General features: G+C 37.5%; 2 protein-coding genes across 4 annotated transcripts in view; one reads left to right on the plus strand and one right to left on the minus strand.

Annotated features, from left to right (window-relative positions):
- The window catches only part of EFL1 (elongation factor like GTPase 1), a 76,566-nt gene extending 73,022 nt beyond the window's left edge, over positions 1-3,544 (minus strand). Inside the window, exons 1-5 of one of the 2 annotated variants that reach the window (XM_057429574.1) lie at positions 3,441-3,544; positions 2,972-3,072; positions 2,277-2,344; positions 2,012-2,096; positions 499-632 (exon numbers count right to left, since the gene is read on the minus strand). In XM_057429574.1, the coding sequence (XP_057285557.1) occupies positions 499-632; positions 2,012-2,096; positions 2,277-2,344; positions 2,972-3,062 (378 nt within the window). In that variant the 5' untranslated portion in view covers positions 3,063-3,072; positions 3,441-3,544. Of the gene's footprint in view, positions 1-498; positions 633-2,011; positions 2,097-2,276; positions 2,345-2,971; positions 3,073-3,425 lie in introns of both variants that reach the window. The other variant, XM_057429496.1, reaches the window with a different exon arrangement.
- A 147-nt stretch (positions 3,545-3,691) lies between these two features.
- SAXO2 (stabilizer of axonemal microtubules 2) lies at positions 3,692-11,318 on the plus strand. Of its 2 annotated transcripts, XM_057430398.1 has the most exons (4): positions 3,692-3,841; positions 7,443-7,622; positions 8,550-8,752; positions 9,585-11,318. In XM_057430398.1, exons 1-4 carry the CDS (start codon positions 3,801-3,803, stop codon positions 10,565-10,567), a joined length of 1,407 nt encoding a protein of 468 aa, XP_057286381.1. In that variant the 5' UTR covers positions 3,692-3,800; the 3' UTR covers positions 10,568-11,318. The 2 variants fall into 2 exon arrangements, with proteins under 2 accessions (XP_057286381.1, XP_057286465.1); XM_057430482.1 differs by lacking the exon at positions 8,550-8,752 and having other exon boundaries at positions 3,707-3,841.
- Positions 11,319-15,067: the final 3,749 nt, after the last annotated feature.

Here is a 15,067-nt window from a genome sequence, read left to right on the forward strand (position 1 = left end):
TAATTAAACAGAGAGTAAAGGACAGCTTGAAAGTCAAACCGGAAATTTGATTACCTAGCGTTAGTTATTATAAAATCCTGCAGAATGGCAGTTTCATAGCAAAAATGCTCACAACAACATAAAACTCTTTATAAAAAGCCATGAAAAAAGCCATATCAATGTTATTTTGCATATTTCTTCAATACCCAAAGAGCACACATAAGGATACGAAATTAATTCCACTTAAGACATTTATTTCTTTTCAATACAAATGGTCCACTACCTAAGAAGTAGGTAATACTGTTTCAACCCTATGTCACTAGACCCACTCACCAGCACTGCTCAGTTTTTCAGCACAAGTCTGAAACTAACTACCCTTTCATACCTCAAGTACACTGTCATTTATTAAAAGTTTTACAATATTTCTTAAACCAGCTCATCTTTTATTTCTACATAATACACTTAAGACTTTGCTTTATCTTCTCTACCTTCTTTCTCTATTAATATATTTTATTTCACCTGTGGACAGACCCCTTCAACAGCATCCACCACTATGATGCAACCATCACAGAGTCGGACAGCAGTAGACACTTCTGAAGAAAAATCCACGTGCCCTGGGGAGTCTATTAAATTAATCAGATACTCCTCATTACCTAGGATCAAACAATAAATTAGTATTTCAGAGCACTTTTCAAAAACATTTTTCAGCCACCTGGTTACACTGCTTAAGCTATTAGTAATTTCTAAGGACCAGATCTACAGTAACCATTACACTTAAAAACTCCAATAAAGCAGGACAACTGTGAGCAGAGTAACATCTGGTGGCTTTGGTTTAATTTCACTCTTTATGCCAGTCTTCATCTTTTAGTACCCAACTACCTTCAGGAATTTAAAACCAAAACCAAACCAAACAACCAAAAATCAAAAACCCTAACCCTGAACAAGCTTAGCATTACAAGTAGATTACTAGCTAAAACAAAACTGACTGCATTAGTCTGCATTTTAAAGACTAATCATGACAGAATATCATTAAAATAAACCCTGTATTCTTGATTAAATATCTCATTTCAACCTCGTGTTCTTTTTAAAACATGGTTTTGACTCCATATTAGTAGAATGTCTTCAAGATACCAATACAGGAGAAGTTTTTAATATTTTCTACACTACTTCCAAAAAAAAAAAAAAATAGTGGAGACTCCAGTCAGCTTTTAATGAACTCAATACATTTATCATCAGCCATAACCAAAATAAGATTAAACAATTTTCCTGTTTAAGCGGTTATACTGGAGTCTAAATTTCAGTACAACAGAAAAACAACAGACATAAGAAGTTTCAACCATTAAAAGTAAGGTCATTTCAGAGTCAACAATAAAACAGCCAGTTTACAATAGTAAGCTGGAAGATTGTTGATTTCAACTATTTTTTATAATCAGCTGTAGATGAAATGGAATGACTAACAGTGGCTTTTCTGTTCATGCAAACAGCTATTCTTTTTCCTGCACAAGCCTATTAGTAATGTATTCCAAGGTTTCCCGTTGCTTAGCTGAGAATAAGACTAGTGAGGAATATGGAGTCATAAAAAAGATGACACTGTAACTACACTATAAAAGAAAACCTCTGAACAATTTATAGCAGTGTAACAGGCACCTTGCCACAGAGGTATACTAAACTACAAAATCACCTTAAATTTGTTGGGTTTTAAAAGAAGGTCTTGCCTTCAAGCAACGTTAGTTCAAGATTTAAGATCAAAATATGATATTAAGATCTAAAATAAAAAGATAAAGGCAACTATTCATATAGCCTCCACTCAGAGATATGATTGAAGATGGTGCCTGTAATCCTGAGACAGAACTTTTCTTAGCTAACAGTTGAATGAATAGATGCCTAAGCCTTTGCAGCATCATAGCCTAGCACTGAGAAACACAAAAGGAAAAGTTCCATACAAAAAGATCTCAACAAAACCAAAGAAAAGAGAGGGAAAATTAACTAAAATACGTATTAAAGCTTATACTCACCAGCGTCAACAACTTACCTTTCACAAAGTGCAGTGAAATTGCACTAGATTTCATGGTTATCCCTCGGATCTGTTCATCTTCTCTACTGTCTAGGTATCTCAGCTGAGTACAGAAACAGAAGAAGAGATGATAAATCTGTAGAACTATCTTCACAAGCCAAAAAGTACGACTGTGAGAAAATGAGGTTGAGCAAGACTAAGAGAATTTCCTTAATTATCTCTGATTCACAACTGCAGCATGTACACACCAGAAGTTTGTTATAAATGACAGTATAAACACTACCTTGCCTGCCAAGCGGCTGGAGATTATTCCATTGCTAGAAATTAGACAATCAGCCAGAGTAGTTTTGCCTGAAAAGAAAGAGTTCAAATTAATAGAGACAGTGGAAAAGGATACAATGATATTATGAATGGTGACAACATCCTGTGTTCTAAGATACCAACATTAATAAAGGCTTCAAAATGCCACAAAAGTACAACTTAAAATGAAACTGATTATTCAACTTGACCTGTTAGGTACACACAAGCTTATTTTTGAAGAGTGGACGTCAACTTTACCCTCACATGACTGGAAAAAACAGTTGAAATAACAAACAACAGAAGTACATCAGAACCTTAACAGATCATGCAATTAGACACATTTCCACCACATAACAAACGTCTTCCCTTAAATAAACATGGAAACATAACACCCATGTATATTGTTTATGCCAACATTCAGCATCACAGAAGTAGAAAACATTCAGTTTCAACTACTCGGAATCATTAGTGTAATGCTCTCTTAAGTTCTAAAAAGCTGCAACAGGCCAACAGAAATGGGCATAAAGCAAATTTAGTTCTCAGGATGACGATTAAGGCAGTTTAAAGCTAAAGCTGTGAAAACCTGTTGCTTTAAACCAGTGACCCAAACATCTCGCCACCATCACGCACACACTTTTCCTCACGAGGTGCTTCCTGCCAAGCACAAGCACGTCTTACCATGATCCACATGGGCCAGTATACAGATATTCCGGATTCCAGAAGTGTTCTTCTGGAGGCCAACCATCTTTCCCACACTTGTGAGGACCATGGCTACCTAACTGTGAACGGAGGGAAGTGTTTTACTTAGGAGACAAGTTAAGAAACAGCCTTTTTATTTTAACTGCTACGCCACTGCGGCTGTTACTCATGGGTGAAACCTCCGGCACAAGGATGCGTCACGCCGCGCCGCTCGGCCACCATGTGCCCTCCGCCCGGACAGCTGAAACTGACAGGGCTGGGGCCGCGTTTGCTCTGAACGCGCACCGGGAGGTTGCCGCTGGTCAGTTTCTCATCTCCTACGCTCGCACAGCCCCGCGGCTCTGTGCGCCCGAAGCTGCCCCGGCACGTACAACCTTCCGCGCCTCCCACACAGCGGCACCCCTGCCACCGCCTCCCTCGGCGCTGCTCGCACCCTCCCGCGCTTCACCGGCGCGCAGCCACCACAGGGGCCGATGCCCAGGAGAGGGACTCGGAGCTGCCCTGGTGTTCCCACGCCTCCACCAGCCGCACCGGGCGCGAGTGCCTTAAGGGTCTGAGGTGAGGAAGGGGGAGGCCGCGCCGCCCGCCCCCCGCGGCCCCTCACCGCTGCGTGTCGGGGGGAGCTCCCCCCGCGCTCCCTAAGGGCTCCGCCGCCAGCACCCGGAAGCCCGCGCGCATCCCGCTCCGCTCCGCCCCGCCCGTGCGTGACGCCGGACGGAAGCCGGCGGAGGCCGCGCACGGCGGGGACGCCGCTGTTGCCGCGCAACGCAGCGCTTCCCTGGTTACCGGTCGGAGCGGCTCGGGCAGCATGGGGCGGCCGCGGTGTCTGTGCGAGATCTGCACCTGCGGGTAAGCTACGCCGGGGTCCCTGGGAGCCGGTCACCCCCGAAGGGTCACCCCCGAAGCGCTACGGCCCCACAGAAGTACCCCCTTGTCTCGTCCCCCTCACCCGCCCCACTCCCGTGCCGGGCCGTGGATAGCGTCCTTAGCGGCGGGACGGCAGAAACATTCCCGTTTCAACAGCTTCTGGGTTCCGTTTCTTCCTAAAGGAGCCTTCTCGGTAAATGTGAAGCAGCAGGTTTGTGCTTAAGTAGGGTAGGGAAAAAAAGCAGATCTGGAAAGCATTAAAGTCTGTCAAAGCCAACTAGACAAGACCGCAGGATCGGGCTTCCCCATGAAGCAGAATCAACCTTTACTGGGAGCTCCGAAAAACCCTCGAAAGAGTTTGTTTGTTTGTTTTCTGGAGAAATCAACCTTGACAGAAACCTGTGCAAGAACTCTGGCCTTTAAAATATATCAATATATTAAAATATATTTAATATATCGCATCCAGTAATAGTCTCCACTTGGAAGAAAAGCCCCACTATTTCTTTAAGTTCTATGATCACATATGGAGACACACAGCTCATCATCCTGCTGTAGCCTCTCTGCCCCAGGAAGGCTGGTGTGAGAGGGTACAGCAGGCAATTTTCTTTATAAATCACTGTTACGGTGGTATAAGCATTATCATCAATGACACAGGTAAAAAAAAAAAATCAAGAGTCAGGTTTCCCCAAATCAGAAGTGATTTAAACCTTGCAAAAGTCAGATAGATGGTCATAGGTATGGAGTCAGTACTGTTAATATTTTCAATTTCTCATATTTCTACATTAAAAATTAAAGAAATAAATGAACTGGCGAAGAAAAAAACAAACAGACCAAACCAAAAAAATAAATAAAAAAGCTGAAAAATACTCATCCTAGGATTCAAAGATTCAGTTCTTAATAGTAATTATATATTTTATTTTTATTATATATATTTTAATATTAATATTAATATTTTAATATTAAAAGAAAAAATCTAACTACTACATACATACGAGAGTCACCATAAGATCACAAGAGCGTGAAGTACTGGGCCAACCCTATGGCTGCAGGTGGCACCATGAACTACAAGTTTCATTTTGACATTTGTAGGGCAGACATGGCCCTTATGTGCTTCTGCACAAGAAGTCTGTCTATCTGTTCATCATGGGGTTTTTTATCTGTACGCAGGCGCAAAAGACAGGCAGTGTGTAAAGCTGAGAATGTCCTTTTTGGCCAAGGCTATAGATGCAGTTTGTCCCATAAATTTGTTTCAAACATCCTACATTAACAAAGAACTGGAACACATTTTTTTCACAATGAGATAGCAAATCTGCATCAGCCTCAAGTGTAGAGATGGAGAGAGCACAATCTGACAGCACAAAAAACATGGTTAAATTCAACCAAAAACTTTCAATTCAAAAACCCAGATTAACAATATAAATAAGTGAATAAAACATGCACAAAAGTTACAGTTTAAAGTAAACATAATTGAAGTTCATACAGTCAATAAAATCTTAACCTATTATTGGCTTAGGCAGCACATGGTGTTTGCTTCACTGTAGTTACAGTGTTTCTGTTTTTAAGGGATGACTGGTTGCTTGGCAGTGTCACCTGGATATGGCCACACATACGCATTGTAGAAGAGGTTTCAAAGCAAAGATCTAATCATAAAATCATAGAACAGTTAGGGTTAGAAAGGACCTTAAGATCATCAAGTTACAACCCCCCCTTTCTCAGTGTCAGCCTTTCCCCACTCATTGCACTTTTATTATATTATTATAAAAGTCTAGATTCCTGAATAAATGCCAGTTAAAATAAAGGAAGATTTCTCTAAAATACAGGATGTTTAAAACTTTATACTGACCACACATAAATATACACATGACAAATAAAAACTATCAGGTCTGCCTTTCCTACTAGGAAAGTAGATGAATCTCAAAAATACAGTGTCCATACATAATTTCTGTCTTTCAGACCATAGCATGTGAACTGGGAGTTCAAAAAATAAAAAACTTTGAGTAGTGCTTGTTTAGGTGTTTTAGTAAGTTTTGGTTAAGTGCCGAGAAATAGCATACACTCACCTCCTTGTTTTCTTGCCCTTCCTGTTCTTTCCATTTTCCTTTCCCTGGTATGTTCTGAATAGGTGTCTCAATTGTTACTTGACTATCTGTTGACTTGATTGAAAAGCAGTAAGCACCTGAGGCTTTGAAAGGTTCTGGCTTCTTATACAGGGCTACTTCATTTATCATCTGTTGAACTACTGAGCTGGCAAAGTCAGGCAGCCCAAACTAATACCAGCTCTAGGGATTTCCAGTTCCAGATAACTTCTTTCAGTGTTTTCTTGATTGGTTGGTTGGGTTTGGGTTGGGTTTTTTTTTTTCATTTTACTTTTCCTAGCAGGAGTCCTTCACATCTGTTTCTGTATTCTATTTTATCTTGCTATAAATTATTGTTTTTTTCATTTTTGGTATTCACTGTGAGAAAAATTTCAGATCTTTCAACTAGCTTCCTGAAACTTGAACTTATTCATACCCAGTAAGAGCTGCACTGGTTTGCCCTTCTTCTCATTTTTACTATTCATGTACTGAATTTTAGAAAATACATTTATTTTAAACATATATTTGTTATTATATCCCTTTGCTTATATCTGAACCAGTATTGCAAGCTGTCAGCTGCAAATAGGAGGAACATTTTTCATGATATATCTCCTTAAAAGAGAGATTAAATAATAATCACATCAGCCAAAATAAAATTTTAAAATTATGCTTGAAACAAACTGCTAGAGATGTGTTATGCAAATTAGAATAACAAGGTTTTCACAGCAATATAGAAAATAATGGGTACATTTTAATTTCATGCAAAATTTACTCAAAACGACAGGTATAAGTAGTAAATTAAGTCATGATATATCTCTTAATACCTTTTAACACAATGGTGTCATTAAAATAGGCAATGTCAAGCAGGTGCAATTGAAATAAAACCTACTAAGAAAAACAGATGTCGTTATTTATAAACATAATTTTGGATTGAGGATTTAGTCAGCCCTTTTTATTAAAAAATAAGGGTTGAAAAATCAGAAATGAGCTGCAGAGCTCTAGGAGCACAGAGAAGATTTCACACCCCTACAATTTTAATCAAAAAACATTAATCAAGAGTTGTGGTGAAAATAGGTGAGCAGAGGCACAGAAATAAAGACAAGCAATGAGAGAATACAGTCAAAAAGAGGCAATATGAGAGGATAAATGAAGCATAGTTATTTTTACATGTAAGACTAGCACTATTACTAAAGATTAAAAAAAAGAGAGGAAGGTGCATCTTGGTGGTAGCATCATCTAGAGGCCTGAGATCAGCTGTATCCATCCTTCATATTCTGTATTAAGGACTAACTTGCATGCTGATGCTGTTCATTACTGCATAAGTATACTGTGCTCTGGGACCTATGCCATCAGCACAGGATTTTGGGGTTTTATCACTCAGAAACCATTTTAAGCACAGCGACTGACATTGTTCTATCTTCCACATCCATTACCCACTCCATAGAGTATGTTTTTTTTCCCTTAAACGAAACTATTCAAAATTATCTCATCTGATGTATTTTACCCAGGCGCCATCGTTGCCTTCATAAACCCACAAGGATTTATGATAATGGACAACAGCCATGCCTCACAACAGAGTATGTGGAAAAATATCCCAAGTATAGCAACATCTCTCCTCCCTGGAGCTTTAAGCCAAAACAAGAGTACCAAGTGCATCATGGGAAAATGGAAGGAATTACAACATTTAAGTAAGCTTTTTGAAGCAATGTGTTTCACAATTGTTCCATAAAGTTTTTCTTTTTTTTTTTTTTAAGGGGGGACTGAACATTGTATTGTAATCATTTTCAAAATGCAATCATTGCATCTTTTACACTTTTAGCATATATAAAAGTGTAAATTTTGAGTATAGAAATACTGTTACCACAAAAAGGTCACTGAAAAAAAATGAAGCACTCATACAACAGGATTTCCATGTTTTAGAGAATCCTGTCACCTATAAAGATAACCAAAAATTTTTATTCATGTTTTCAGCCTGTTTTGGAAATCCAGATCTCGTCTAGCATGAACAAGCTGGCAAGCTGGGGAACTTTCTGTAATGCATGTGTGGAATCTGAGACTGGGAGGAAATTAAACCTTAAGTAAAAAGATCAGAGATTTTTTTTCTTTTTATTTGGTTCAAACACTTCTAAATTATTAGATGTTTGAAGAAAACCATCTCTAAAACGGTTCAGTAGGTCTCTCCTGTCAGTATACAAACTGATATTAAGCTTACAAAATTAAAGAGCATCTTTCAAGCAGTTAGGAAAAAGACATCACTCATTCCTTTTCAATAATGTGACAGGAGCACAAACCTTTTTACTTTTAATACATTTTTTTTTCCTTTCAGCTACAAGGACAAGAGGTGAAACTTCATGTAATTATTAAAATGGCCAAATGCATTCTGCAAGATTGGCTGTGTACTGCATACACTTTTAATGTAATGTACCCAAATTTTATGTGCTATGGTTTTCTTTCCTCCTTGCTATCCCTCTAACATATGGCTTCAGATTGATTTTTCAGAGTAAACATTATAAGTTCTCATTTTTTCCATATAATGAAAAAATTGACAAAAGTGCCTCCATCAGAAAAAAAAAAAAAAGTTTTTTAACCAGTGTTTCTCTTTTTCCCCATTTCAGATCTGATTATTTACCATACAATATTGTGAAGCGACATTTTCAGGTACAAGAAGAATATAAACCAAAGACAGGAGAGATAGAACTGGGAACCACATACCAGAAAGATTACAATGCTCATAAAATAGAACCAGTGACATTAGTAAGACCTCTAGAGAGAAAACACACTACAGGAGGAAAACTGGATACCATACCAACCTATCAAGGTAATAATATATGCCACCTACAGAAAGAGAAAAAAACAAAATGAAGGTAGTATTCTGAACTACCTATATCAGAAACTGGATTTTTTTAGTTTGGGCCAGAGAGTAAGACATCATAGAAAGCAGGTGAGAAGGCCTCAAAATGATCAGCACTCTAGAGGTGATGTTTACTGGTTCTACAAAAAGCCTTTGCTAAGGTTTTCTTGGCTAAAAGGAGAGAAACGCTAACTTATGCTTGGTTAGATTATCTCAGGCAAAAGTTGGTTGTAGTTAAAGTGCCAAACTAGTTGAAATAATAAGAATCAAATATGGCTATTAAAACAGAAAGATTGAATACTTCGTGCAAAGTGAGCAGAGGACAGAGTACAGAGACAGAAAGAGTTGGAAGGGTAAAACTTGGGGAAAAGACTCTTAAAAAAAACCAGTTATATTTCACTAGTTCCTTTAAGCTTAAGCTTATGCTAGATAGAAATGCATTTGTATAAATACATTCTAGTTATATTTACTAATTGAAAATAATTTATAAGGAAATTTACTCTATTTAGCCTACACACAAGTAGGCTATTTTCTATACACACTAAATATGTACATGCAACATTTTCCTTGAGGATATAGTCAAAATAGGACATCATGTACATTTTTTTGTCTTTTTTTATCACACCAATAATAGAAGACAGTTTTGTCATATCACAAACACGCAGAAAACATTCTATTCTCACTTACCTCCATTGTATTTGTTTTGCAAGATTTCATACCAGAATAATTTGGCTTAATTTTAGAGGAATGGTCTTAAGTAATTGCACTTGTATGGTGAAGTTTTGGTTTTGCTTTAAAGATGACTACAGGTCATGGGAAGTTCAAAGAAGGGAAGCTACTAAAGCGGTATGTATATACCACCCACCTACAGAGAAGTTTGGAAATTCTACTACATTTCAAGATGACTTTGTTCCTAGGGAATTGAATCCCAGACAAAGTTTTAAACCTCCTTGTGTAGCCAAGCTTTCAGATGTGCCTTTCAATGGTGCTACTAGCCATCGCACTTCTTATATTGCTCATCAACTGGAACCAAAATTCATAAGACCAAAAGAAGAGTACAAGCCAAGCAACCAACCCTTTGTAGATCTCACAACCCACCGGAATGATTTTAAAGGACTACCTGGGGAACTCACAAAAAGCTGCAAGCCTGAAATTGCAAAAGTTGGCTCCAATGCTCGTTTTAATGGAATCACTGAATTCCAGGATCGTTTTCAGCCGTGGCTGGTCTCCTTACCTGAGGTCCGCAAAACCAGAGAGTATGTTCCACCCCCAGGCAGCATCGATTTTAACTCCACAAGCCGTCTTGATTACATTAAGCATGAAATTTCTCCTGCTTTCCCCATAAGACCAGCTTCTAATAGAAGAAGAACCAATGCCCCTTTTCAAGGGAGTACTACTACGAAAGAAGACTTTAAAGCTTGGGGTACCTGTCGGCAAGAGATTATTAAGAAACAACAGGAAATTCAAAAACCCATGGGAAAATTTTATGATCGAACTACATTCAAATCTCATTACATACCACATCAGATCACTCCAGTACAAAGTTTCAAACCTGTACATGCTATAGCTCTTAATTCAGGTCCTTTTCAAGATGAAACTATGTATCACACAGAATATACTCCAAAGAAACCAGAGATCTGCCCAGGAAATTATCCATCTCCTCCAGGTTATGTCTATGTAAACACAGATTCTCATGGTCACAAATTCTTTCGCCAGTGTACTCCAGAATTTTCCAAGTCAGATAGTAATCCTATTCCAAAGGAAATAGCTGTTGTGTCGTAATACTGAACTGCAGTATTTCAAGCACCCTGTTTAAAGAATTGAAGCTCTACTCATTTTTTTCTTTAAAATAACACTGAAAGCAAACAATGCAAATTTTGCTTTTAAAATTATTTAAACTAATAGCTTGAAGGAAATGAAAGCAAAACCAGAAGTTTATTACAAGAATAATAGAAATTTGCCAAATTTTATAGGAATAATGCACCTTATACAGAATATATTCTTTTTCTGATCACGCATTCGAGTTTCCTTGCCTTCCCAAATTTTATTAGTCTCCATCTCAAGCATAGGTATTGTACATTTAATTCTTTCAGATTTTCCACAAATCAAAATTGTATTTAGGAAATAGCAAGTATCTTGTGATCATAACTTCTTTTCATAGTCAGCAAATAATGCTGTTATCTAAATAATTAGCATCAGTCCAGTTTTTCATCTCAATACTTTGAGTAATCTGATAAGAAGATATTTTTTCTTTACACTTTGCTGCCCAAATCATAAGATAGCATCCCATCAGACCTCAGAATTCCTGAAAGCCCAGGTTTAGCATTTGTCGTCATTATTTTTCCTTCATTCAGTTCTGAAGACGGTACAGATTTCTAATTTCTAACAGCAATTAATATGAAGTATCCTTTCTCTGCTCCCGTACACATACCTGAGATCACCCAGACATAAAAAGCAGATCATTAGACTCTGTTTCCTGATTTTCCTGACCATGAGTTTTCAGCCTCACTCCCAAAGGAAACATAGCTTTGGACACACTATGACCTTCGACCTGAGTAATTTTTAAACCCAGTTTTCAAATTCATAAAATTTTACAAACAGATTTCAAAGGTGATTGTTTTTCACGTTTTTATGGTAAATGGTGAGGAAGCAGAAAGAATCAAGCTCAAAATGTTAACATCTTCCTGCTATCTGATTTTTAAAGCCAAGCAGCCTGTTACCACTGCCTGAGTTCACAGCAGAGTCAGTTTGATAGGGAAAATGGCAGAAAACTATAAAGGTGTATGCAGAGATAACAGAAAACAGTGTAAACTAAGTTAAAAACAAAAAAATACCAGCCAAGATGCAGGAATCTGTAGACAGCCTGGCTTGAGCCTGTCTGCTCTTCAAAGCATTACTTATTAAAAAACACAGGAAACAAATGTTTTCCAGAAGTCGTACATGCAGTGATTATGCTTCTGTATGAGATATTTAGTATTTTCTCTATGTATCTTTACCTGACTTGGCGAAATCTAAATGAACTTAATTTCAGTCCTATTATGTTCATGATTTAAGCAAGACCCAATAACTCTATGATTAACACTATCATGTTCTATCACAGTTATTTCAGTATGATTTTTTTCAGTATTGCAGATCTTGTACGCACTGCTATAGGGCAGTCATTTGGGTTCTAAAGAATTATGTGCTCCTACTTCATAACCAAATCACCAATAAAAGGACTAAGATGGATGATGGATACATATTGTAAGCAGGAACTGGATCCTATGCAAGGAAGAAAGCTGAACTGAGTATATTAGCTGTGCATAAATGTGTTGTATGAGAGAGCTCCAGACATTATTAAAGCATGAGTTACTTTTGTGTAATGTTTGCCTTTGTCCTGTGTTTTTATAATATGACTCTGTTAAAGAAACAACAACTCAATTAACATTTTCTCTCTGAAGATTAATGTCCCCAGCTGGTAAAGACATTTTGGATTGAGAATGAACAAGGGCAATGTAAAGCTGTGATAACCTAGAAGCAGGACAGGAAAAAGTACAATTCATTGTCATCCTTCTAAACCACAGAAGGAAACAAACTACAAACACCCTTTTCTTGATGAAACTCGGGCCATTCTCCCTCTAGCCACAACTGGGAAAACAAAGTCAAAACTATGCATAGTTGCACCTACCGAAGTCTGTATCCTATACACGGTCTTGGTAGCTCATGAGAAGTTTACAGAACATCCTTCCCCAGATCCTGAAAGGTCTCTTTTCTAGGGAAGAAAAAAACCTCATTGAGAAATGCAACCTGAATCCATGAAGTTATGTGTGCATGTTCTGCTGAAAATCACTCCTCTGGGTCTGCGAGTGAGCCCACATGATTTTTGTAATTTTCACAGATGTTGATTTAGTTCTTAAGTCACTTCCCCTCCCCTTAAATTATGGAAAGTCATTGGGTGCCACCTACCAGCACAGTACAAAAACTTTTGGGAGGAAGTAGAGGGCATATTCAGATACATTTAATAGTTCCTCTGCAGATGTGTTTGAAGACTTTTTTAGGGTGGAGGGGACATATTCCCTTTCATTTCACCTGTAATGTTTCCCCCCCCAGTGTAATACTGAAAGAGAGAAGCCTTTATTACATTACAGTTGAAAGAGCCACAACCTACTGATTGTGCTTCCAGCAAAAACATCAAATGATATTATAAACCTTCAGATGGTATCCAATACTTGAGCTCAACTTTTTCATAAGCAACATGTTATTGAAAAGCAGACAAAATGAACAGCAGGCTGGAAAATTAATATTTCTCAAAATAACAGCTGTTAAAAAGCATTTTATGATGTCATGCTAAACCAAGATGTATAAGCAGAAAAGTTACTCATGGATTCAATTGGTATTCTGAAAGTGCTTTTCGGGCAGTATGATGTACAGCATGCTCCACAGTACTGCTATACAGACTGCACAGAAAGAATCCACTGATGACACAGAAGGAGAACTAAATAGATCCATGCACTTTTTCAGTGTTACTATTTAGGGTAACTGAAACACCACCATTTTATCGCTAGACATTTATTTTCAATTTAATAAATTTTTGAAGGCTTTTCTTGTTCATATTATTTATGAGACTCTTCTTTCTAAATACTATTACACATATTGGAAATTCTGAAACAAGATTTTTTTGCCTCGGCTATTCCCATCACCCACTAGATTTAAAACATATAGCTGTTCTGTTGGATCTAAATGAACTCTGCTTGGTGCAGTACATTGCAGGCAGCAAAGAATTGTAACTTTATTCCACCTTTTTAGAGAATCCTGATTCTAGATTTCAGTGAGTCAGTTCTGATTTATTTGGATTTTGGCAAATTCTCTTCCCCACTTTTTCAGTCAGGTTACATCTATGATGCCTCTTAATAGCAATGCAAAGCAGACTGTAATGAAGCTGAAAAGCTGTCTGATAAGCTGTCAAAAATAAGAAGTAATCTTAGCTTTGGTAAAACCTCAGAATTATGCACATAGCAGTTGATAAAATAACACTTGGAATGAAAGCATAGCTACCATGAAAACCACAGTAACAAACAATCTCTCAGTAATCAGTGTTGAATAATCAAACTAGACTTTATTTCAGAAATATCAAAACTACGTTCAAGAAAGTAAAATCTTCAGTTATTGGAGAAGCAATAAAATAAATCTACAGAGGAGTGTCATGCCAATTGCAATAACAAACATTTACAGCACTGCTTCTGTATAGCATGCATACTTAACCAAAGATAGAGTTAAAGCAACAAAAAAAAAGCTATTTGTTAACATTTGAAGACTTTAAATATATGCAAAAACATGAATAAGAAATTTTGGTAATAAGAAAAAATATATGTCCAAAAATCTTTATTAAACACTGTACAAAAAATATTGCACTTTTAAAATCAGACAATAAATATCTACAAAAGTATCTTACAAATGTTTTCTTTTAATTTAAGAAACTGCTTAAACAATCAAGACCCATCGCTGATTAAAAAGGTACTGATCAGGAATATCCTCTCCTTGCAGTCAGCCTCCAACACAATAGTCCACACTAAACGTTTTCTATACAGTAGTGCTAATCTAATTTTCAGTGATGCAAACCCATTGTGCAGGAATGCTGTTTCTAACACTGTTCCTACAGCATGCCCGCTGATTAGTGTGTAATGTAGATCCAAGTCAATACAAACATTCAGACCTCCAGTATGTACAGTAGTTTGGAAACTACAAAAAACCACATCTATCTGCTGCCTCTTAGGGGGTTCTCCCTGCTTGCAGCCCTAATGAGACACTCTGCTATGTGGAAAATAATTTACCTGGGAATATCATAATCAGAATTTATTAAAAAGACTCATAGTTTATGGTCATGATGAAAAGTCATATTGATGGAAACTGCTCAAAATAGTTTTCTTGCACTTGTCTATCTTCATAATTAATGATTGTTTCTTGGACATTAATGGGGGGAAAAACCCAACTTATTCAAGGCAGAAAATGTGACAGCCATTTTGGCCAGTTAGTGGCTCCCCATTTGACTTGATGTGGAAGAGAACAGCGCTCACAAATGTTTCATTCACAGCTCTGACAAGGAAGCCGTGTGTCTAGTTTAAAATCAGTACAAAAGTCCAGTCATGCCAGAACTTCAACTGTACTTCAATGGCCGGAGCAGAAGAGCAGAAACAATGGAAGATGATACCCCATTTATTCAAAACAGATCTATTACTGTTTTGAAAATTGTACTAGCATCTACAATGTCTTTTACTGCATACACATAACTACAAGCACAAAAAA

Source organism: Pezoporus wallicus, unplaced genomic scaffold (assembly GCF_028554395.1).
Source record: "Pezoporus wallicus isolate ANWC-B61680 ecotype Strahan unplaced genomic scaffold, APGP_CSIRO_Pwel_v1 contig_3952, whole genome shotgun sequence".
NCBI classification, from domain to species: domain Eukaryota; kingdom Metazoa; phylum Chordata; class Aves; order Psittaciformes; family Psittacidae; genus Pezoporus; species Pezoporus wallicus.